Here is a 27,898-nt window from a genome sequence, read left to right as displayed (position 1 = left end):
CACAGTTATGATTAGTTTTACTTAAAACAAGTCTACTGCTCCCCATGCCACTATCATAATATATGCTCCAATAGAGCAACATCAGTAATACGTAGAATTCTCGTTTTCTGGTAATATGAGACCAGCAACTTACTTTACCATCCATAAATCTTTTCTTATTCTTATAGTAATTTTCTTTTGGGGAGATCTCTTGTTTCAGAAGTAAACAAAAATAAAATGTGGGAAAAATAATGATAATATTATAAGAAAACTGATTACTTGCTAGTAAAATCAAAATTGCTTTAGAATTCCTTACAGTATTCTAAGAGAGTTAACTAATGTATGTGTTCACTGTCTCCCTCGTTGCAATCAAACGTTTAATTGCTGATTGCTTTAGTCATATAATGATTGTTCTCATCGAAATAGTTAATAAGGTCTTTGATAGGAAATTATAAGATTCAAAAGAGGATACTACTGGAATATTTTAAAAAATGCCAATTATCAATTATACTCAGTAGTGCTAGAAACAATATAGATAACACAATTTGAGAAGAGGCATGTAAAAGGAAAACCGAGTAGGATTTCGAATCTACAACATAACACATTTGATGGTGATACAAATACAATGTTTTATGATAAATGATTTAAATGAGAAACAACATGATGATCAATAAGTGCATATACTCTTCAAATATTAGATTAGTTAACCTAAACCTATGGAACTAACTAATGAATATACAAAAAGAACAACCTAACACAGTACAAGAACAAGGGGTGAATGATTCGCAATGATCTCACAAAGAAAGAATGATGTGTTAATAAATCTGCCAATTTACTCATATTGTAAAAATACATTCAATCAAATAGTGAAAATAATGACAGATGTATAAAATATATGTAACGTCCCAAATACACACTGGGTATTACAAGTCCCGAATATTAGTCCACGGCTAATAGATTACATGTATGGAGTTACACCCACTGTCACCAACACACGTGACTACCAATCACATTGGTCAATCAAGCATATGTAGTTACATCCACTGTCACCAACACATGTGACTACCAATCACATTGGTCAATCAAGCATTGAATATTCCAGGCTGGTTAATCAAGCAATCCCTGTCGACAAATATCGGTCATCAACGCCCATTTACCTGCTACTCAACCAGTAACAATATTTACTAAGTTATACGGCTGCTATTTTTCAACTTTACAACTACGATGTTCAACTTCTATTGTTAGCTCTGCAGCAAGTACCCCGTCGACTCCGATCACTCCGATAACTTTGATCATTACGGTCACCCTGATCACTCTGGTCATCTTATAATACTTCTAACACCATGTAATATGCATGAGACGGAAAGATACCATAAAACATAATGACGTTATATACGGTACGCTACAAATATTACACTATCGGAAGTGAGCCTAACCGTGTTTGATAAGAATCCTTCGAAGCCAAGCGTTTTTTCCAAAGGAAATTTAGATATTGCTAATATTAATTTTATAAGTCGCCAAAAAGGATATAAAATATCTGCATAATATGACTTGAGCCGAAGCAACATAGAAAATATGCAAAAATTAACGTGGTAGCAGAAATGTTATAACTTATACATAATATATTAATAACTCACAAATCTCTTGAGCTGAAAATGTGCAAGTTCTTAAAGTAAACCGCTCACTGACAATACGTTCCGTAGTGTAAAGATTTAGTGTTGTTCTGAGACATTTATCCACATACGATGACGCAATACACTATTGTATTAGCGCTGGAAGTATTCCCTTCTTCCAATCCATAGCACTTCGTTGAAGCGGCTTTGGATGAACCGAATGCACTATTTTGAAATCGTTGTACAATATACATAAATCAGCCTCGGGTTTCTTTGTACCCAAAAACAAACCCCGAGAGTGCTTAATCACTAAATAAAAGAATTTATACCATTCCGTGTCGACGACTATCATAAAAACAACTTGAGAGTTTTTAATAATTGGTCAAATGATTATGTAGTTTGGAAATCTATTGAGAACTCAGGATATGCATTCAATGAAGGAAAACCTTGGGATAGCAGTGGCAATATTGTTCTGTTCCTTCTTTCGGATTCCTTATCCACATGTTTTGTAAAGTGAACTGAATAGTGCAGATGTTTTATTCCATATGCAGTATTTAATTTATTATTACGAATAACTTTATTTGAATCTTAAATTATGTTCATGAATTAAGAAGATATTTTATTGAGGGCCACATCAACAGTCAGTAAAGAATTTTAGGGGAACAACTGCATTACCGATTCAGAAGTCAAACATAAATCTTGGAATAATTGACTAATATAGCATTTAGGATGATAATTAAAGAAGATAACACCGGTATCCCACTCCTACTGCGTAAGACGTTGCCATTTATTTGCATCTTGGAATTAACGAGGCTAATTTCCCACTTCCTGAAAAGACCGCGTTTATCATACATCTGTTATGTAAGCCACCTCAATCAGTTACAGCACACATTTGACAACAATGTTTGATATTTTCAATGGTAGACCAGCATGGACCGACTAAAATGATCCCATTCATTTGTTATTCAAATACGGTTATTATCTTGATGCAGTGTAAAATATCCGATGTGTTACTTTTAGATGCATTTGTTCCTATGTTCTCTCAATTGTAAGATTTTGCTGATAAATGAATGTTTAGAGCTTGTATCATATCAGGAGATGAATTGCTTTATTCCATATTTTATGACATATAAACTAATAACGTTATACAATATACGATTATTTTAATATGATGTGGAAAGTCCTGCAGAGGTAAATATATAATAATTTCTGAAACATACAAGTAAGATTAGAACATTGCGCAGTGGTAGGACAGAGTCTCGTGACTGACATAATGTCAACGGTGGCAATAATAGCAGGTTTTCTATATAAAATGAAGGTTCCAGGTAACTAGAAAATTCATGTACACCTCCTCACCACGACCATCAACGTGGTGAGTGCGTTTTACACTCTCTCCAGCTATTTACATTAGGGGCATGCATAAAATACAAAGGCATAGACAACCTACTGAATATTCTAAAATTTCGTTTCGGATAGAAGCTTTGCTGGGGGTATGTCTCAGATATGGTGGAGCCTCAAAAATAGACCGTAGCGTGATGTGAGCTGTCAAAATCACTGAATGGTACCACACACAAAAGCATTCAGAAAGAATGTCAGCCGAAAAGAAAATACTCGTGCGGTGCTGAGAAGATCTTGAGACAGATTACACCAAGAGACCAAACAAAAGGCACAAAGCCCAGTGAAGAGACACCATGATTGAGAACCGCTCATCTTGCTACGGTTTATTTTTGTTGAACTTTTAAAATTATATATATATATATATATATATATATATATATATATATATATATAGATAGATAGATAGATAGATAGATAGATAGATAGATAGATAGATAGAAAATGAAGACAGACATAAATATTGTTTCTGCAGTACAAAATTGAAAAAGGCATACAAATTCATCTTCATCCGGAAATAATTTCTGATCTTGAATCATTGAAAACCTAAGTTTCAAGATAGATATCCACTACCAGCAGAATGCAGATTTATAAAACTAATTCAAGAAGTTATATTCTAATCTGTGGCTACTGTGAAACATACGGAAGTAAAATAATTCGTATCGCTTTCGAGCGTGATAGAACACATTAGATCAGAATTAGCTCACGAAAACGAAACAGACAAAAATATTAACACTCCTGTGTGGCAGTTAAAAAAGGTTATAGCAGGTCGTGAAGATGAAAATAGTAAAGATGATTATGCAAGTGAAAATAGTGACGGAAGTGAAAATAATAAAGAGGACTTTGATTATGAAAGTATTGACAATATCACTGATGAATATGAAAGTTACGGTAATGGTTTGGGTTCATTATCATCTGACCGAGGCAACTACAAATACCTGATTGTAGTGGGAACCAAAAAGGCGAAACAAGCACACCTCAATGACCTACTAAACTATAGAGAGAAGGGCAAGGTAGATAGGACAACATTTATCCTGACGAGACCAAAGTATGTAAAGTCATTGGGAAACACTGATTTTTCGTGGAATCGTGTGATGCACTAAAGTCAATCTTCCTGAACAAACCTGTATTCGTCTATCGCAGACCAAAAATCCTCAAAGACATCATGGCCAAGGCGAAGATAGCGCCAAACACTAACCACGACCACACTAGTAAATCCGGCCCCTCTGGCGATAAAAGGTGCAAAACCGGCCTGCATATGATGTTTTTTAACACAGTGACTAGAAACAATAAACATACATGATCCAAACAAAAACGTGCATTACAGAGAATGTAATTTATCTCATCACGTATAAGATATGTAGCATCCAATATCTCGGAGAAACTGAAAAGCAACACATAATGATCAAACTTCATATATCGGTTTCAATGACAAAGAAGTTGTAAAGAATCACAGTCGCAGAACACTTCTCCTAACATGGCCATACTTTCAGTTATATAACACTTAGAGCAATTGCTTACAACCGTAAATGAAATTCCGGAACGAGGAAAGAAGTAATCTTACTGGATATGAAGCCTTAGAACATTGAAACTAAGCGGCTTAAACAAAGAAGACTAGATAATGACAGACATTCACAGATAAATTTTGGTGGCGGCCGTGACGTTTTCTTCCCAATAACTCTCTAAACTAGCTTTTTAGTCTCCCAATAGCCTATAATTACAAATATAACAATAAAATATTCGAGATACAATTTTCGCTACATACATTCCATTATAATTAAAGATGTCGCAGTGGCTCATTGATTTCTAGGTCAAAATAAAATATAATCAAGCATCAGCAACAAGGCATAGTCATGTAAAAATTTGTTTATTTCTTTGTCCTGTCTTTGATTTATATTTTCCTAGTACAAAGACTCATTAAGAGTCGAAGGCGCATAAGCTCGTTAAAAAATAGTTTAAGAAAACGTTTTCTTTTCTGCAATCCAAAATTACTTCAAGGAAACAAAGAAATGTAACTGTTATTAAGCAGTATTTCGTTTGATTAGTCATACTGACACAACATTCAAAATTTAAATATTTGGGTAATTAGTGTAATCTGGTGAAGAGCATTGCGATTGATACATTTAGGAAATGGTTCAATCTAATATAATCTCAGGACGGTTTTATGATTCACTGGCCATACCGAGATACCATTTCATTACACCTTTACCTGATGTTTTCAAGATGCACTTTCCACGTTTGGAAAATATTACTGACTGCTTTGAAATCTTCGTTGTAAACGCAACAGTATATAAAGTGAAGCCGATTGCTACAGTAACTACAAAAATACACATCAGTGAAGTCTCTTGTTGCATGTAATCCCTTGGAAGCGGTTGAGTTTGTGTGCAAGGCCATGGGTGGACGAGTTTCAGATGTTGCAATTTCACGCAAATCAGAATATATCAGCAGAGTAATTCATCACCATGTGGATCATATTTTGGCAGCGAGGTGTTTTATTCTTCAAGAAGATATGGCAAATGGATGTTCTACAGAGTTCATCTTGCCAGCTTTTAATAAAAAAAAAAAAACAGCTTTTCTCCTGCATAGGAAGTGGAAAAAATATAGATAAATACCATCACTTAGAATTCACATAGAGAGAGAGAGAGAGAGAGAGAGAGAATGGTTGGTCTCATAAAGTCAATATTTACAATTGTATAAGGGACTTTGCCTATTCTGTTCGTGAATTAAATAAAGTCAGAAGCACATACTGAGAAAATTGTCAAAACATATGCCATTCTTACAAATTTATGTGATAGGATTGTTTCTACTTCTGATGCAAGGGAGTAAAATACCTAGATACATTCAGTTTATGTAGTCAGTTGAAAATTTTATTAATGGACTCATTGTTTGAGGCAAAGTCACAATTGTGTTTTAGTACGTACAATCAGATTTAATTTCCTTGTACAAAATGATTTTGTTTAGATGGTAAATGTTGGCCATATTTTAAAATGGGGAATTGCGATCATGAAATGTGACCTTTATACGAAGACTGTTTTCACTTACCTATAAAGTTAAATGTTCATTATGTCAAAGCTTTTCAGGTTGACATACTGATGCATTAGTTTCTTTTAATCATAAAAATTCATGTTTTGCCTTTTCTCCTTTTGCAATCATTGCAGTACAAGATTCCTTTAGAAGGGCATTTAATCTTGACATAAGTGATATTCACCCTTTTAAACTTGCAATTTGTCCAATCACACCCTTTCATCTCATCTCCATCGTCTCTATTCAGGTTTTTGGACAGTAGTAAAAGACCCTACTGTCTTATGATGTACTAGCTGATTCAGCCAGTGCTATGTTTTCAGCCATCCTATGTTGTCGTGTCAGTTATTCCGGCAGGCAGTGTTCAGTCCAGAAAACTTCAAGTTTGTTCGCCATGTTATCCATGAAATGTTGGTTGTTGTTGAACACAATGATGATAACACATGCTTTCTCGGTCCAAACAAGAAAGTGGCAGAATGTGTTTTGGAACACGTACATTTGAATATGGACATGCATATAATCGATATGGTCTTTCTTCAGTTCACATTTTAACGCAAGACAATAGTTAGTAATACTGGTGATTTCATCTAAATTGGCATTATTTTATGTATCTGGGCATTTTATCTACAAAATCATTGCCACAATATGAGTATTAACATCGAACGTCTGGAGAAGCACTGATAAACCCTTTGACCATACACAAACCTAATTATGTCGTTGTAATTTTCACATATTGATGTTATGTAGATATGGCAGCTATGTAGTGTTGAAGAGCAGTAGCTTCAACCAACGATGCCCCCGCCCCAATATTGAACTGGCATAATTTTCAGTTTTTGCTGAACAACGTTGCAAATTGTTAGTGAAGGATCAGGACAGCCCATATTGGTATGGTGTACACTATCTGTCACATATGCTGTTATTCTACCAGTTCTTTGCTCGTGCCAAGCCAATGATTTTGACTGATTTTTTGGTGCACTCCATGAAGTGTTCCTTTCCACTCTCACTGACTGACAGTTGGCAATACTTTTTTACACGTTTCCACTAATTCTTCTTTTGTAAGATTGGTGCTGCTTGGGTCGTATAACGATATCATTGGCATTGGAAAGCGTTTTACTGACATTTGTTTTTCTTTACTTGCAAAGTGATGGGCTGTTTCATTAAATGTGCTTATTTCAATAGGCTTTCATAGGTAACTAATTATGCCCTGCATGAATCTCAGCTGTTCTGAAACAACTGGTGTTGGAGGTGGTGTCTTTCGTGTACGAATACTCTCCCTTAGACTATGATTTGCTGTATCCTATTCAACTGTAATTGATGTAACTGGTCCTGGTGTTTCAGACTTACCAAAATATTAAATCCCATTCGCATGGTTGTTATGTGCATGCTAGATGTGTCTTTCCAATGCGAACTACAGCTTATATTTTGAAAAGCATGGTACCAACATGAGAACAGGACTCTCCCAGCCTAAGCAACTAAACAATATTTGCACATAGACTTTACCGCGCCATGATTCAATAGTACATTTAAACAATTAATGAGCCTTCACTAACACCCCCATTACAACGAGCACACCTAACCAAAATCAGAATTATTATATAAATTGCATCAAATACTTTAAACAGAAAGTCATATAATACGACGGATAGTTGTTATACTTGGTGCACATTTGAACTAAGGAGAAGCTGGAAACTCTAAAACTCGCAATACACAAAAATAGACCGAAATAAACGCTATTTTACATGTATCAAACACATTTACTTGTCCTTATTAAAAATTACTATAATTAGTGAGGAGACTATTTTTCTTTCAAAATCGAACCCTGCATAGGAACGAAACCGCAGAGCTCCACCATTAAGAAAACGACATGTTAGCATATCTCTTATTTCTCAGGAAACCGAAAATACCATCGGGAAAAAACTTATGATTTGCTAATAAATTGGTTACATTAATCATGTTATTCAGTATGCATGCCAATACATCTTGGAAGGTCTTATTCTCACATACTTGATTTTTGGAAGGTTACATAATATTGTCATACACATTCAGTTTTATATGGGAATGTTGTGACGCCTCCCATTCAGAATCTTTTTACTTACACACTTCATATAAAATGTACATGCGAATGGCCTCGTTATCATATGTTCAATGTTTTTTGAGATAGCACTGCAGTTTAACTTTTGAGGATTAAACAACCTGTGTGATTGTTGTGAAACTTTGCTGACAGATGTACATTTAAATACTTCATTTGGGTAACATTATGAAAACATGTTCCTACAAAAAACGATGGTTTGTGACATTTGATTTAAATTATGACATACTAATTAGTGTTCAAATCAAGCAAATACAAAAATGACTAGAATGAGTTGCACACTGAAAAAATAATTTGTAAATAAACTGAATTTTTTGTGACATTGAATTCAAACTTCATAGTCTTGTCTATAATCTAAGGATGAAGATATTTCGCCGATAAACAGGTTTAAACTTCCCTCAAATTGAGATGTTACCTGAAGATATATTTATTCTTGAATCATCAGTACCTTCATCTGTATTATTATTATTATAATGATTTTTATTATTAGCAGTAGTAGTAATAGTAGTAGTATTGTTACGGTCTTTGTTGTTTCTGCTGTTATTGATAGTTGACCTCAATTGCTAAATGAGCTTACATTGTCGATTTACCGTCACATTGCACACTAATAAAGTGGTCGGTAAGTGGTCGGTAAGTGCGACAAAATGGATGGTTTCAGCACCATAAACATATTGGCTCAATCATTCACTTTTATATTGTACAACTGGATATAATATGGTATTATAAGGTAAATAAATAAATATGTGTGTGTATTTGTGTGTGTGTGTGTGTGTGTGTGTTGTTCAAATGTCTTTCCCAAGGGAAAATAATACCCTCTTAACAGCTATAGTATCAAGAAAGCGGTACACAAGCTCAACAAAAAATGCATGACTTACTCTTATTTTGTATGTCGAGTTTTCACTATCTTCATTACCACCGTGCAATGTTTCTTTCTTTTCTTTCATTGTTCTACAGTTAACATGACCCGGAGAGTATTAGTTTCTAGAGTCCAAATTTCTCCATCACATTCCTCTTTGTCTTAATATGGAGGAATAATGAGTCAACGATATGTCTGTGTATGAAATGATTTCCTGATGAAAATACAATACCGACCACTCCAGTTGTTCGACTTGCCAGTTATATACATGTGAACACGATTATCTCCAGCTATTTCATTGTTTAACTGTTGTTTTATTTGTGACACTTTCTGATTTACATGACCTTGTTTTTATCTAACTCGTTTTGTGTGCATAATGACGTAGTAACTCTCATGTTATAGCCTGTTATTCATAACTAAAACGTCATGTATTCCATAATCAAGAGTCTACTTTGAATTATTTGATATTCTATGTATTTGAGAAACGTGCTTGTCTTTCATTTCCTATATTATTATTCAGTAAAGCGATGAACACGCCGTTTTAAACCTACCAAACCAATTTTGGTTTATATGTATTTTACCTTTTCTTTGAAAGTATGTGCTTCTGTTTTATACATAGTGTGTAGTCCTGTGACTGATTTCTTGTTTGCATTCTGAATTTCGTTTGTCGTTGTGTTTCTTAATTGTATTTTGTTTGAATACTTCGGTGGCACAAATTTAAAACCCTTGATTTTCTATGACTGATTTTTCAAAATCAGGTGAAGCTCATCTACAGATATTTTAAAGCAAATTCAAAACGTAAATTACAATTAAAGCAATCAATAATCCTTTATCGAACTGAGAATAAAGTAAAGAATGATGTAAATGCACTGACAAATTTAACGCAGTCTTATCGATGAAGCACTCTTTTTCTTCAATGAGCTTTATAGCTAGATATAGGTCAATGGGAAACAGGTCTTAAATTCATGAAATGTTTCTCATAACGTCATTTAGCTTGTACTTTGTCCGATCATAATTTTCAGGTAAAACGTGGAGCTGTGGGGTAGTTTTCAAATCAATCTCTCATTTCCAGTGAAAATACAATAATGTTTAGCTAAAAAGGAAATATAGAAGAACAATGTAAGTACACGAAACACCGTAATCTCTACACAACTGTATAACTATTTTAAATGATGAACCCTATCCTTAGCATTCATTTTGTACTAGGCCCTATAATAGTATTATATCTCCATGCAACGTTCTTTTATCAATATTATGATTAATACAGGAAGCATACTATCCATATAAGTTAATGAAAATTGTCTGATTAAACTGATGATTGAGATCCCTACACCACATATAACAAACTGGAATGTAAAATACTAAAAAATAAAACTTTTAAGACACTTATTCTTGTTGATTTTAGGTGTTATAACTTTGGGTAATTCCTCTATGTTTGTTTGTGTGTGCGTATGTGTTGCATTGCTGTTACTCTGCCATACCTACTTTAAATTATCAATAAAACAGCAATGATTTAGCTATATTTATTTGTTATATGTTTAAAACATTCGATGCTATCAAATCTAATTCTTAGATTTTGCCAATCTTAAATATCAAAATGTGAAAACTGTCTATTTATTAAAGTCTCCATGAATATAAACGAGAAAAGGTTCAGTCATAAAACCATATTTATTGGACGCGCACGGTGAGTAATCATGGTACCTGAAAATAGTTATTCCACTTTATAAGTACCAGGCTTGTTAAAAGACGGTAGGATAAAACGTAGAAAGTATGTTACGTAGTAAGTAATGCAATTGTTATTTTATTTAATTTAATTGTTTGTTTTTTTTTACTTATTTCTATGTTATTTCTAATACATGTTTTTCTAACGTAATACGTCTTACTGGAGATGACATTGTCCGGAAATTCAGTTCAGATTTGTTTGAATTTTTACTATAAATTCATTCATAAATGCCTAATAATATAAAGTAATTATTTAGTTTCTACCCTTGATTCAGAACAAGTGACAGTTTTGGTAAACATGTATTTATATATAATAATGTATTTGTTCTCAGAGAAAGTTATATCAAAGCCATGCCTTTACGACAATATAATTATCATCTAGCAACCTTCTATTCGTCCTAGAAAGCAGAATTATTTACCGCCTTCCCGACATATGATTTCCGGTTTAGTTAGCATTGTAAGTCGTGTTATGATAGGAATTCAGTAAATAGTGCCATAACACTTCAAAAGTCTAATTGTTTTATATTGTGTCATGTTTGGCTAATTCTTTTAATTTCATCAAATTATTTTGACTTCAAGTGATTAGTGTCCCTGTAAATATATAAGTCTCATGCAAAGTTATTGGATAAAGTAATCTATGTGAAGTTACAATGAAGTCAAAACTGGAATAGTATTGTATGTGATGGAGCAACAAACTCTTGAAATAACAATAATATACGTCATCGTCTTTAGTTTTGGACTTAATGGGCGTTCGAACTCAGTTTCATTAAAATTTTTACTTATAAATATGGCCTCTAATTTCTAACTCTTGACTTAGTTTTGGATTTGATTCATAATAAAGTATTTCTGAAATTTTACAAACTTTGCTTTCTTCACTTTTTCTGCTACTCTTTGTAAAACACTAGACTCGTAACAATAAAAATATATAAACGTAAAATTACGCTAAAACAATGATTTCTGAAAACTTAATTGAAGAACATACAGTCGCAAGAATATGTGTGGTGTTCGCAAAGTTCGCAAGGTGAATAGGTATTTCACAGACCAATAAATGTACACGTAATAAATATTTACCATTGCTAAAAATTTTTAGCATTATGGAACAACTTGCACATTATTTCCAATTTATGACACAAGTGTTGAGTTGGGGAAAGAAAGCATACCTGGTATACTCTCAATAGAAACGTGATGCTTTGAATTTGTTTCTAAATGCCTGATCATATGTATTATTACAGAAACTATTCCAAGTAATATCTGATCTTACTTATCCATATGTATCTTTATCATAGACTTTATGCTGAGCAACAAGCAATACAAAGATTACAATTCTGTCATCAACCAAGAAATTAAAATCGGTCACTGTAAGAGGTGAATAAAGTATTTACTTTCACACTGTGCTCGACAAAGGTCAATTGAAACGATACTCTCGAATTCATAACTGCTAAGATTAATACTTATTGTATTTGAAGATAACAACTATTATAACATATATATCGCATACCATTACGATTCATGCATCACATAGAAAACATTTTATCTATATAAACCTTATGCAGATCATGCAAGCGAATATTAACAACCTTTATATATGCAGTACACACAAGGACCGTTTCATTATATAATTCAAAACATGCGTAGTATGTGTTATGGTGCAATAGGAATAATACAACCAAAACAAGCAATTATTTCAATCTTTTACTGAACATTTTACACGAATTTAATAGTATGAACAAAACATGAGATGTTTCTAATAATATACTTTACTGCTGGCATGTGTGTGATCTTGATTAGAAAAAAAAAATCAGTTTTTTTTTTTAAAGAGAACGTAATAGATGGAATAAGAAATCCCAACGAAATACGAATACAATGAAATAGGTACGTAATTTGTTAAATAAAATTGATGACACTTCTTTGAAACGATGATCCATAAATAATCCACCTAACGTGTTTAATTTCTAAATGTGCATCGCCGAAGAGACGTAATGCCAGCTTTTTATACCCATCGATCTTGGATAATACCTAAAATAAAGACATAAATGCATGTAGTGATTGTTTGTGGGTCGGTTTGTTCCAAGGCTGTATTTTCGAGACACCGAGAATGCACCAAATTGTACTGTTTGAATGAAATAAACTTTGCTCCTTAATCAATGAGGTCAAATGTCAGAATATCACTATGCCTGTCTGTCCTTACCCTCCCTGTGTCTGTGTGACTGTCTGTTTCTATCTTGCAAGCCGACATTTTTAAACACTGTGTTGGACAGATACAAAGAAACTGACATAATGTATAACATGGATATCACAATCAATATACAATTCACACACACACACACAAACACACACACACTCACACGTATATATATATATATATATATATATATATATATATATATATATATATATATATATATATATATATATATATATAGATGTGTGTGTGTGTGTGTCTGTGTGTGTGTGTGTCTGTGCGTGTGTGCGTGTGCGAGTGTGTTTTTTTTGTATTTGTGTCATCTCTGCAGCTTGTGTATTGGTTCTGCTGGGTTAGGAGAAAGAAACTAAACTGTTGTTCAACATGTATTTTGTGGTTATGATCTATTTGTTTCAACGATAAGCATACGTGTCTGACGTGATCCTTGTCACATCTAGCATTCTGATGGCATTTATGTCATTTAAACACTTACCAAACATGCATACGGCTCTGTCCAGTTGTGCCTAACATATCCTACCTACGATTATGTATGAATCTTCACTATTTATTTGATTATAATGTTAATGACATAGACGGCTAATTTTCCATCTATCGTTGAGGGTATATATGTGACTGTTTTGGAGTTTCTTCGAAGCATTAACATTTTTAGTCATATCGCCAAGATGTTTGCAGTGTTGCAGTTTATAATGATGATTATCACTGACTTTTCATGTCGCAGATATAACGCGTGATGTCACACCTCACCACATTATCTTCACATCAGTAATACCAGAAATAATGTTAATGTCATAAAGTGCAGCGCCTAGCAACACAGGTATTAGTCCCAATCTTTGATACGAATCAGCCGGGGTTCGAATCTGCGACCTCCGACTCCAAACAATTTGACACCGGATTTATGGATTGATTGATTGATGTAGGTTGATAGGTAGGTACCTACGTACTTATGTATGTATGTACGATATTATTTTATGTTGTATCATTATCTGGTCCTTTTTAAATGAACTAATTGTTCAAAGTAATTAGAAAGCATCTGCCGAGTTTAAACAAAAGATAAGAAGAACAATACCTATTGTTTTATTTGTTGTTTGCGTTTGGCTTGTACATTTTAAATTTGTTCTTTGACAGACTTTGGAGCTTGAGACGACATTTGGTACAATGTTGTCGAGTCAGAGGTTTACAGATTATTTGTCATTCTTCTCCAACACTGATGTTCATAGATCTATATGCATAATACAGTTTTAAGAATGGATTTGAGGTCAGTGCGGCAGATATTTTTCAAATCGTTGATCCATAAGGCGTTTCATTAACTTGTAACAAACTGAATCAACATAATGAGAACTGAAATATTGAAATCAGGACATAACATATAAAAGACGTCCCACAACATTTATTATCTATTTTCAATTATTATACCTTTCATTTTGAAGATAGGTGTTGAAACGTATTTACATCTAGTATATGTTTATTCAATGTCAATATTTCGGAGCAAACGATTTGGTCGCTTTGAATTACACGTAGCTAGTATCCTTTTAGTTTATCAAGCCTGTGATTATGTCGCCGAGGATGCATACATTCGATTGTCGACCTCATTCCACGCCTCGAATTAATTTATGTATATTTGGTGAAGTCGATTTACACTGTGCCTTTCATAATTTTAGAGAACAGAAAATAGATGGAGAGAGATTGAAAGAGAGAACGGTTGCTAAAATATACTAGATTCTATAACTCATTGATATTGGTCAATACTTACTCCTTGTAATCTGAGTTAACCTCCAACAGCTATTTTACTTTGGGCTGGTGCAGTTTTTTTAAGTCTGAAGAACAATATCAAAATACATTAATTCATGATCACGGGCATTGTTGTCAAATCTTCTCCCAGCAAGACACACTTGAAACTGAAATTGTTTGTTTCAAACTCAAGGAAGTACCTATTTTGTATATCACCGTGATCATTACATCTTGCCTGGTAAAAATCAATACACAAATTATCCTTATAACAAGCGGGACCAATACAAAATATAAATTTCATCTAAATCAGATATTTAATAATAAGCATTATTATTAAGACTTTTTCGCTCTAAATCTTTTTAACTGCATAAGAATTTTAAAATTAGAGAATTCATGTTAATGAAATGAACCCTAAGATTCAAACAAGCTTTGTCAACTAGATGTGGATATTCCTAAAGCATAACTTCAAACTTGGTCATTCACAAATAATAAATGAGCACCCTCAGTCTGTAACAAATTCCCTTCTTCAACAACCTCTTGCCACGCGATTATTTCTCATCGCAATTAGACGAAATGGAAATAAACAAAACTAAAGTCGCATTGTACTAGCAGAAATTAAACCTTCATATGATGCAAACTTCGATACGAGGAAATGCCAGTTCATGGAAGACTGCATATTTGAATAGGCGAGAACTTGGCAAATGACTGGTGAGTAGTATAGAAATTTATCCAATGAATGAATTATAATTATGAATAATATTATTGATCCGTTAAGTATCTGTCCCAAAAATGTAATACATTTTATAAAGGCCTTGACAATTATATCTATGACAATAAAAGCATTTGCAATTTATCAGCATGTAACGATCATATATGAACTGGCATTTCGATTTTAAATATAATACATTGGAATCTTATTTGTGAAAATAAAGTTCTGTACCTAAAAGTATATAACATGATTGGTAATGAAACCCATATTTACATATATCTTCATTTAAATGCATTTTCATGGAAAAGCAGACATGTCAAAAGCCAGTAAAATATTGTGTTATAAAGGATATTTAATTTGCACATTAAAGAATCTGCTCATAGAATAATTGCATCGATAATTCACGGTGTCCTAATTTAATATAACTTCATATTGTCGTTGCGCAGACGTTGCATGTATACTTATAAAAGTGTACACAAAAACATCTTTATAAGGAGTAAATCAAATGAAAATGTAATATTTATTGGTATTCAATGGAATATGAAAACGTTCATTATCAATGGGTAGTAATATGTGCTTGTAATGTGCAATATAGTATAAATCTAACGTTTTAGAATCGGGGTATGTAAATGGTACATACATATATACGTATACAGATATAGTAATTGATACATACATACATGCATGTATTCACGTACCAACGCACTTATAAATACATATATACATGCATGCATGCGTACATACATACATACATACATACATACATGCATACATGCATACATACATACATACATACATACATGCATGCATGCATGCATACATGCATACATACATAACTACATACATAACTACGTACATACATACATACATACATACATACATTCATGCATAGATACATACATACATAACTACATACATACATACATATTTATATACATAGATACATACATACATACATACATACATACATACATAGATACATGCATACATACATACATACATGCATGCATGCATGCATACATGCATAGATACATAACTACATACATAACTACGTACATACATACATACATACATACATACATACATACATACATACATACATGCATAGATACATACATACATAACTACATATATACATACATATTTACATACATACATACATACATACATACATACATACATACATACATACATACATACATACATGCATACATACATACATACATACCTGCATGCATGTAGTATTTTAAAAGTAACATAACAATAAAAGCTAAGCAAGTTTTGTACCATTCAACAAATAATATATTTGCCTATAATACTAATTGAAGTTTCATATAAAACAACTTACAGTATTGTGAATTAAATACAAAATATTCCAGAAAGTTAAATCTCAAGTCCTAATGAATTAAATTCTTATTAAATTCCAGCTGTGTTTAAACCGGCACTATGGTAATGATAATTTGGAGGGCTAGTATGGGATAATGCACCAATCGTTTGGAGATTAGTGATGTGTCATATATATATTGATATATGTTATGAATATAATCCATGATGTCAGTGTCTGAATTATATTTAATTCCAGATTAATGTCCATGTCCTTGATTATTGATCTGTTTGTAATTCCAGTGAATAGTAACTTGAAAACATGAATAACTACTAAAAACTTGATTCCACATTTGATGCAAAAGATGTTGTATATATAAAGCAATGAGTTTTAGGTAACCTCTCTATTAGATCATAATTTACTGCAGGTGATGGAATGGCAAACCTACGTGTTTTGCTGTTTTATACAGGAAACCTCGAGTTTAAATTGAAAAATGTTTATTGTATAGAATATGGAATCATAACAAGTTACTATCCTGGACATCCAAGTACATGAATCCAGGACATACAATTAAATATTATTATTTTCATTGTTTGAAAAAATTGTATAGATATATGACACATGATAATACATGCACGTCTAAGAACAATACATCGATAATAATACAGGTAATTTATCTACAAATATCGCTTATATGCTGTCATACGAGAACTATATGGCATTACATATAATGAATCGTCGACAAAACAAAAATGAAATCTTTATATTTTTTAACTCAAGCCTCATCATAACAGATGTATGGTTTATTCCGGCGTCATTAGAACATATACGATAAGCACAGTTAAATCAAAAATATCGACAACAAAACATTAACAACTACAGGATTTCCTCGTAACCTCTTTTCGACAATTTAAAAGTGTTATTGTTTTTCTCGCACTCAAATGCATATCATTCTTTTTCTATTTTGGCTTTCTAACGTTATTAGATACATTTGTCCACATCAATCAATAACATGTCTTGTAAAGTACCTCAAGGTTCAAGAGAAGTATCATTGTTCAAATGGAGAGTTGCTATCCACTTCGGGCAAACTCAAGATATGACCTTTACTTAGCTTTTTGTGATTTTGACATACTGACCTGTATAATGTCCTCTGACCTCGACTAGATTTGCAAAATTATTTTAACACTAAGTGTCGAGAAAAACCAAAAACTACAATATCAATAAAAATATTTAGAAAAAATTTCCTTAGAACTGAAAGTGTAAGATGAAAACCTCACATAAAAGTATTCAATTAAATCACAAATTATCCGAAAAGTGTTGTCACATGTCCAAAGGTATAGAAATTTAAAAATGAAATCCAGTATAGATTGTACTAAAATGTCGGTATTATTTTATTGTGCCATAGAGTCAGCGCTATCGATGGACTACTGAGATATAATCCAAAATGACTTCGGATGAATCCATATTAATCCCAAAATATTGATTTAGTTCTAAATTGAATGAGCACTTTACAATTTAAACGAATCGTTAAAACATTTTATCTCAAGGTAGACCTAACTAAAACTGAAACATTGATTTCTTGATAAAGGAGCTAAGAAACGTTAAATATGTTGTAAACATGCATCTTTGTTTGTACTATGTCACAATAATATTGTCTGGAAAACCTTATATTCTCAAAAGGAAATGTACCTCAACTGTAACAGGTTTAGGTATCTTTAAACATATGGTATCGCACCAAACCGATAAACATATGGTGGGCATAATAATTTGAAAAGGCCATTCAATGTCCTGAATTTAGAATCAATATAATGTTTAATAATATTATCTTACGGTTTACTCTATAATCATGGAAAAAGTTTAGTTGTGTTACATCACGCGTACAGAAAGAAATTTCCATGTTACAGACATATTCAACTGTTAAAGATACAATTTAGAGATCATTAATACTAGAAATAAATAACGTGTAAGAACGATAAGAAGCTGAGATGAGGATTGTGTTGTAGCAACTGAGGGTGCAACATTTAAATTAAAGCATCGTATGAGATAAAGCAAACAATTATTCGGAATCAAACTATTGTAACAAAACAAAATATTGCTTTCGCATGATGTATAAGTCAAGGGTCTAATTAACGAATGGATCGAAGACACATGGCAAGCCAAGCTTTACTCTACAGGAATGACGTCTTGAAACTTACCCAAACTGAGATGTATTTTTTGTTTTTTATTTCTTTTTAAGAACTAAAACGTGTATGTGTTCTTCGTCCGCCATTATAATCCGCCGATAGACAAACACCTTGGAACTATTTGCTGATAGTCATATTTTAAGCGTATATTTCCTTTGCGATGCGTTTTGCTCTGAATTGGACCTTCTTGGTAATATGCACTATACATGTAAGGTTTGAATTAAAAACCAAAACAGGAATAATTATCATAAGTACCAGTTCAAAACAATAAATGTCAACAATGATAAAAAGAATGACTTTCAGTGACATAAGTCAATCGAATTAGAATGAAGGCATGTTTTATGGTTATTGTGTATACATATGGTCATGGTATGATTCATGTGCTTTGTTTGGTGACAAGATAAACGAACTAGAGCAAATTGTTACTATTGTCCTGAACACAATACAATGCAATTCTCCTAATGAAAAGTTATTATTATTAGTAGTAGTAGTAGTAGTAGTAGTATTAGTAATGGTATTAGCAGTAGCAGTAGTGGAGGCAATAGTAGTAGTAGCAATAGTGTGGTCTATGCAACAAGAAACTATTAATACATTACCTAGAAATGATATCAGACCATCTCCATCAAAATCAAAATGATCAAATACCTCTTCTATTTTCTCAGCGACAATACTACCCGATACGGCAGCCCTTCAAAAAAGGTACAGATCTTTAGAATTGTTTTCATCGGGTCACATGTAAAACTAATGATGATTTGCATAGTCGTCTGTTGCTAGTAGGTTCCAAAACTGACAGATGATATATAGTTATGAATGAATAATTAGATGATGTTCATAATCCATATTATTTCGAGTTCATTTACGTAAAATATGCTACATACAGTTGATGAAATAAATGTTTTTTTTTTTGTTTTTTTTTTCTATCTCCTCAACTACACCTACTGTTACCTATGGTACTAATACAATAGTATCAAGCACGACAGTATGAACGTAACAGTTGAAACAATCTTCCCGCATTTTGATACCACGGCTGAAATAATCGGTTACACTCAGTGTAATATTATATATTGGTTAACGTATATAGGCAAACCGAATTTACATAGTAATAATAATAGATCATTCCAAAGGAAATAGTTGTAACATCAAAGGGAAATCGTAGGATACCATATGTTTGTAAAGAATAGATCGTCAGATGAGTTCTTACCTGAACTCTTCTTTGTTAAGATGAAAGTCTTTGTTCGTGTCAGAAATGAGGAATGATTTTTCGTATGCATCCCATTCATCGTCCGAAAATGAACGTGATATCCTTGTCGACCTAAAAGTGTTGGAACAATCGGTGCCTGAAAAAAGAAATCATGGATATTGAAGCTTTTTGCAAAAGGAAAACACGTCACTAACATTGTAATTTGGCGTGAAAATATGTGTCAAAATGAAAACAGGATACATAGCTATGCTCAAATTACCTGAATCAAATCTATTTCATGAATCGAAATGAAATTAGCTGATGCCATAATTATGTAGAAGTCCTAGGTACAACATCATTCTCATCACTAGCACGAGTCACTCTACCACTACATTACTGTCTTTTGCTTAATCAATATCAATAAACCTTTTTCACCTTATTACACTTATTGCATTGTGAATCATTTACATTTTGAATGACAGAGTAAGTTAGGTAATTGGAGAAATATTACTTGTAAGAAGTGGACATTCCCAGATTTTAAAAATAAATAGTTTGTTTATCAATAATACAAAGTGGAAACTGTAAGACATTGCGAAATGTGTTATGAAGAGTCCTAACATTTCTACCACAATATATAATGATTAAAATTTCGAATACATTTTAGTGGTATTACAAACTATATTCAATCCTAGGAGTATTGATGTGACTGAGATGATATTCGACGTAATGCTGAGCCAACTTTGTTCAATTGAATCACAATGATACAATCCACGAATTTATCATTGTTTGAATTTCACTAGAAATCACTAATCTACTTCAAAATGATCACTGTAGTTTTCCAGGTAAGAATAACTTGAGTCAAATTGAATACATACATTCGAACATCAATGAAATAATGGACAAAACAACAATACAAGTGTCTCAGCTCAGAACGTACAGCGCGAATAAAATATGTCTTGCTACATGAAATGATTTAGTCCCCTTTTTGCAGTTGGGTCTCAATTTGCATGTTAGAACAAAAACCAAATGGAAATGTTTCATTCTGGAAAGCTCCAAACGTTTACAAGATAAAGCCCTAGTTATAATAAGGCGTTCCTTTTCTAACATTTTAGTATTAAATATTGTAGACAACAGGTTGATCCGGTATTTCGTGAGTTCGGATCATCTAGAACACGAACTTCATATTGGAAAATGACACGTCCAAATACAATTATTCATAGCATATATTGAATGTTCAAGCTAACACACAACGCAAATAACATATGCATAACACCCCCCAAGAAAATGTAATCTTTCGCGCAATAAAGCTTTCGTTTCATTTTATTCACTATTTGTCAAATGTGCACTTGATATATATTTGCATAAGATGACCCAAATTATGCAAGAAACATTGTAAGATGTCCAACCAAGTTAACGTGCAAATACTATTATATTGATTAGTTTCCCTTGACGTGACAATGTTAACAGTGTGTCCCTGCAATATCGAACTCCTACTACAAAGACTGTTATTTTCAACTTTAGTCATCTCAGTCGAAGCAAGGGGTTGGAATCACTAAATTCAATGATCGGAGAAGGAGCAGAAGTAATACTTACTTCGAAGTGTTGCATAGTCAATAGCAAAGCCTAAACAATTCTTCCCGATTTTTGGAAACATTTCTCTCGTGCATTAATATATTTTTAGATAATTAGTACACTGGATAATCCACATCATTAATATCTTCCTGAAACCACACTATACTAGCTCAAACATATTCTGCATCAAACTATAATTTAACGAATTTGAGATCAAAGATAACATGCATATATTCAACGCATACTGGGCCTAACAAGCAGTACATCAGAAACAGACAGCATCCATTCAGATACATCTGTACGTAAATTTGTTTTATTTGTGATTGATTCGACACAAAATACCTTTCATAATCTATGAACTGCATATCGGACTATAAACAAAGTGAGAAGAATAGAAAATAGGACAAAATTTAACATTTTTGTTGTTGTATTTTATTCTTATCTAAAACTGGATATTTTTAGAATCTGGAATGACTGGTTAAAATGAGGTAAGTGACAAGACATGGTATAATGTACAATCATTATGTAAATCATTAATTACTGATGGTTCATTAAATATGTATAACACCCAATAACCTTGTTTAGTCTAATGCACTATGAAAAACTGACACTATCTTCTTTACAAAAAGGCAATCTTTTCAAAACCCATCAAAACACTAAATAACTGACTGATTAATTTTATAGCCAAAGGTAAAATTCATATCAGTCATGCATCATATAAATTGATTTACTTCTTACGTGATTTCGGTTAACGGTTAACAAACATCCTTCATCCAGGTTTCCTTAGACATTCAACAGTTGTTAATATTAGTTATTTATGTGTTAGGTTAAAACCGTTTCAAAGTTCCATACATTATTCCCAAGCATATTTGATATCAATCCATGTTTACTCTATATTGTTTGTTATCTCTATTGTGTTCGCTACTCATTAAACTGATTCAAACAAATACAGTAGCCTTCAACAGTTATTAACCATCTTGAAGCGTATCACGTGCATAATGTATGGTTTTGTTTAACCGCCATTCCGGTTCTATACTTATTTCAATAATAAAAAGTTCGCTTCGATTGGAATTATATGCAACATTATCCATTATCAGTTAATATACTTTGGATGAACCATTATTCATTTTCTGGAAATAATAGTTATATTAAGACTGAAGACCGTTAAAAAAAAATTAAAATGAATTAAAATGTGTAACCTTTCTCCGTTTTAAATCATTCAGTTCAATTTCCATAAGTTATTCAAAGTGACCGTGAACTTAATATTATTCAACCTAAGGCTACATCAAAACATCTAGATATATTAGGAGCAGAGACAGGCTTATTGACATGTGAAATGTCCATCAACTTACTATGGTAGGGTGAAATTCTACATTATTGTGCATGACATACAACTATGTTCCCTTTCTGATTTTTATAAATTGTTATGGGATAATGCAATTATGCATGGCAAGCTTCTAAAAGATTAATGAAAAATCAAATCGTACTAGAAGACATTCATTGCATTCTCATACACTAGGAAACCAGTTTCATTAAAGACTGTATTAGATTGATATTTAAAGTCATATCCTCAACATTTAGAATAACATTTTTGGCTCATCATCATCATCATCATCATCTCACTCTCTCTCTCTCGAATAAAATGATCATCTGATCATTTACATTTGAGTCCTCCTCAGTTATGTTTTATATGCATTGATTTAGGCAGTCAGGGTATCAACCATTTTCTGTAAGGATTTACATATATTTACCAACAAAAATGAATTGTATTTTAAATAAATATAACTTAGGTTCTTTAGCTTCAAATAAGCATTTGATAAGTGTAGAATGCTGATATTATCCGCGAATGAAACAATACATCAAGAGATCGCCATGGAAATACTACATTTTAATTGTTCAATGAGGAACACGAGCTATCTAACTTTCTTATGAAGAACATTGTTTTATATGAAATTATTTATTATATTTAATAGTAGAATATATATATATATATATATATATATATATATATATATATATATATATATATATATATATATATATATATATATATATATATATATATATATATATATATATATTACACAGTTGCTGTATTTGAAATGCACTGCACAAACGTAAGTATTCTATCCATATTAAAATGATTGAGTTGTTTTAAATTACAAATCGTACACATCTTTGAGAGTCCGTGTTCTATTGATTATACAATGAATCTGTCAAATTTAGACTTTCTAATGTTGCATAACGTCATTCGAAACATGGTCATTAAAGATTTATCTAGCTTAGATCTCTTGGTTTGATACGTTATACATGAAATGTAGACCAAGAAAGAAATATAATTGTAATGGTATATAACAGATCTATAATTATAAATATGATGTGCAATATGTTTAAATTACATATAATATTAACAAGGCAAAACAACGAACGAATAAATACCTCTGGGGAAAATGACCGCTAGCAGAAAGACAAGCAGCAAACAAAAGACTACAACCTTCATCGTGATAAATGAAATTCAATCTCGAGTCTGAGCTGCCGAGGGATCTTATTAAAAACTTCATTTATACCTTCATTTATATATCTGTCTGTTTATCGTGGTCATCAAAAAAGGTCAGACATGGTATATGCCACAACACTGCGTAATTCGAAAATAATACCATTTTGACACTGTTTATTTTATCTTTAAAAAGGAATTGCATTACTCATTACTTAATGTTATCCCAAGTAACGATTACGGCTCAGGCCAGATCCACACTTTATATTCAGATTTATAAATGATACTACAATGGAATGGGCTTTTCACGCAACTTAGTTTGTTGTTGCAATAAATGTATTGTCGGTCAACAATGGAAAGGTAGCAATTCGAAAGAAAAACAACACTAAGCTTAACTGACATGGATTCAATACTTCGATAACACATTCATATCATTGTTGTTTTAACCAGGCTGGACGGTTACGGCTACGTCAGCTCTATCAATTTATAACAATATTATTATCAGACCCTGGGGTTTTATATGCTTAATGAAGCGTAACGGCAAGCTATGCAAGATGCAGATAATTACCGATAACACAAGTCATTTCGTACCGATGGTTTTGTCATTTTAACCCACATTGTTTATAGTAAAACGCCGACAAACTCATACAAAATGAATTAGCATGTTAATAATTTACCTTAAAGTATTTTAAACTGTATGCCCACCAACAGCCTTAGGTTGGGTGTCTTTCTCAATTACTGTGCATGACATACACATATTTTCTCTTTTTCATTAGCACAGATTGTTTAGGGATATTGTGATAATGCATGCAAGCTTCAAAGTGGTTTTCTGAGAGGTCATATGGCACTAGAAGTCATTGAATTCATTCTCACACATGGGCAAAGCAGCTACAAGAAAGACTTCATTATATTGATTTTTAAAGCGCAATGCTATGTTATATTCATATCGTCAACATTTTCAACATCTTTTATACTCATCATCGTCATGATCATTATGATCATCTCTCTCTCTCTCTCTCTCTCAACGTAAAAGGATCATATAATCATTTACATCTCATTAATCTTCAATCATACATGTTCTAGTGTACTGGAGATCCTAAACATTCCAAAAAATTTTCGTAAATATATTAAGGCAGGTAGAGTAACAGCCATGTTTTACAAGGATTTACATGCATTTATCGACTAAAAATGTGCTGTATTTTAGAATAACTTAACGAAGCATGTTTAGCTTCAAATAATTAATTGATGAGTGAAGAATGTTGTCATTATTCGCGGACCGAAAAAAATTCAAGAGAAAACCATGGAAACTGCTAAATATTTAACTGTTCAATGCGGAACACAACGTGTGACTTTGATTATCAGCAATTCACACCATCTTGCATAATTTTATGTAAGGCTGATTTAAGCTTATAAATCCTCTGGGTGGGATAATAGGATTCCTATATATAAAATGAGTTAATGTATCCAGCGGTCATAGTCTAGACTCGTTAAAAAAACAAAGCTATGAATGCGTTATCGAAGAAATTTTTTTCCAGGTCCCATAAACATCAGAGAAAGTGTTGTTTTTATTTCGTATTGTCACAGTTCATTTGTTGACCGACCATACATTTATTGCAAAACCAAACAAATTAGTTTCAATACCTATGATACAGTCAACATGGAAAACAATAAAAAATAACATGTTATAGAAAGGACAAGGGTATTTCTGCCACAAGCAGGTGGCAGTTGAAATATACAAAATTACTTGCTAGCCTTATTCCGGTATAAATGTGTATCATAAACAGAACCGCAAGTCAGAAAAGCGACAGTTTGTTCGCATGACAGATTGTTTTAAATTATATGGTTAACTTAAATCAATATTTTAGGTAGACAATAATCTTAGCATTTTCAACTAAAAGAGATCGAAGGGAGCCGTAGAAGAGAAAGTGACAAAATTGTATAAGTTTGGCCCATCGAATGGATATTTTTTTCGTAATACACTTTCCAAGTTGGACTACGTAACAAAATGTTGTAATTACAAATATCACACATAACACAGAATTATCAGATAGGATTCGGATATTTCAAACATAAATAAAGCTAAATAAAGTTAAAGAAAAATTGAGCCACTTCAGTTTCTGATGAAGACAAAAATGATTGACAGCCCAAAACAAAAAACCTAATCTCCTTCCTTGCATGAACACATTGGAAATGTGGAACTATCTGATAGCAATCGATTGGTTTTCTTGCAAATGCTAACTAATCACATGTTTGAAGGAATAGATATATGTAAATCGACCCATATTAACGGCAAATAATGTGTACTTAGAACACGGAATATAACTCTCTCACACGTTACCGAATTTATGAAAACATATAATAATACTTCGTTCATATCGTATGATCATACTCAAACAGTTCGGAAGCTGTGTAAGTCCAGACAATGTCATCACGTCCTCTAGATGGTGGAATGCAACCAATATTTGGTCCTCCAAGTATACCAAAGGCACACACACATACATGTATATATATATATATATATATATATATATATATATATATATATATATATATACATATATATGTTTTATGTGTGTATATGTATATATCTATATATATATATATATATATATATATATATATATATGTGTGTGTGTGTGTGTGTATTTATGTTTGTGTTTATGTATATTTCCTAGACATTTCTGTATCCTTTTCTGTATTTATATATCTCATTTTGTAAATGCATTAGTTGACGATGTATATATATATGCTTGCGTTATCGTCTATATTGTGTCTCATGATCTTATGATACGTATAATATGTATCTTATTAACTTAATATAATCTTTGATGAAGAGGTAATTAAGTCATTTAGACAGTCAATCATAGATAAATGCATGCACGCACGCATACGCGCAAACAAGTATATATATGCATAAATACATGTGTCACATAAAAAGAACTACAAATATAATTACACTGCTATACGTTTTCCATTTCCTTTTTGTTCCTATCTCGAACTTAATGTTAAGCACATTACACTATAGACGTATTAAAATTTCGAAATATTATCATCATCAAGCAACTGTTGAAAGGATCAATGCCATGCTGAGCCAAATGATTGCTGATTTGCAGAATTGCAGGTATTTCGATTTGTCAATACGGTAGCTGACACAGTATTACTATTGTATTTTTGTCACTTTTCTGCTCTATTTTATGATCTTGTATTGTCCTGAATTTGATTAATCTGATATAATCTCTGTTGAAGTGGAAATAAAGTCAATCAGTCAGTCAGTCAGTCAGAAATACATACATACATACATACATACATACATACATACATACATACATACATACATACATGCATACATACATACATACACACATACATGCATGAATGCATACATACATGCATACATACATGCATGCATACATACATACATGCATTCATAAATACATTCATGCATATATATATATATACATAAATGCATACATACATACATGCATACATACATACATACATACATACATACATACATACATACATACATACATACATACATTAATACTTACATTCACACATACATACATACATACATACATATATACATGTGTACATACATACGTGTATTCATACATACAGTCATACATATATATATATATACATACATACATAAATACATACATACTTACATGCATACATACATACATACATATATACATACATTCACACATACATACATACATGTATACATACATACATACATACATACATACATACATACATACATACATACATACATATATAGGTTGCATTGAGAGAGTTTTACAAAGTTTCATTCACCTCCTCAA

The 27,898-nt window shown here is 32.2% G+C and overlaps 1 protein-coding gene across 1 annotated transcript; it reads right to left on the bottom strand.

Moving 5' to 3' along the window:
- Positions 1-12,388: 12,388 nt before the first annotated feature.
- LOC149783410 (uncharacterized) lies at positions 12,389-24,116 on the bottom strand. The gene is made up of 5 exons (XM_089933107.1): positions 24,014-24,116; positions 20,024-20,159; positions 19,419-19,510; positions 14,629-14,692; positions 12,389-12,691 (listed from the first exon to the last, which is right to left on the bottom strand). Exons 1-4 carry the CDS (start codon positions 24,072-24,074, stop codon positions 14,658-14,660), a joined length of 324 nt encoding a protein of 107 aa, XP_089789233.1. The 5' UTR covers positions 24,075-24,116; the 3' UTR covers positions 12,389-12,691; positions 14,629-14,657.
- Positions 24,117-27,898: the final 3,782 nt, after the last annotated feature.

This window comes from Sinohyriopsis cumingii, chromosome 14 (assembly GCF_028554795.1).
Source record: "Sinohyriopsis cumingii isolate HCF-2022 chromosome 14, ASM2855479v2, whole genome shotgun sequence".
In the NCBI taxonomy this organism is placed as follows: domain Eukaryota; kingdom Metazoa; phylum Mollusca; class Bivalvia; order Unionida; family Unionidae; genus Sinohyriopsis; species Sinohyriopsis cumingii.
Note: the sequence above shows the minus strand (reverse complement) of the source record. Positions and strands in the feature narration are given on the sequence as shown.

Coding starts and splice junctions, on each gene's coding strand:
- LOC149783410 (XM_089933107.1), bottom strand. CDS start 24,074: ATGAAGGTTGTAGTCTTTTGTTTGCTGCTTGTCTTTCTGCTAGCGGTC. Junction 19,511..20,023: donor CTTAACAAAGAAGAGTTCAG/GTAAGAACTCAT, acceptor CCTTTTTTGAAG/GGCTGCCGTATCGGGTAGTA. Junction 14,693..19,418: donor TGGTCTGATATCATTTCTAG/GTAATGTATTAA, acceptor ATTGTTCTTCAG/ACTTAAAAAAACTGCACCAG.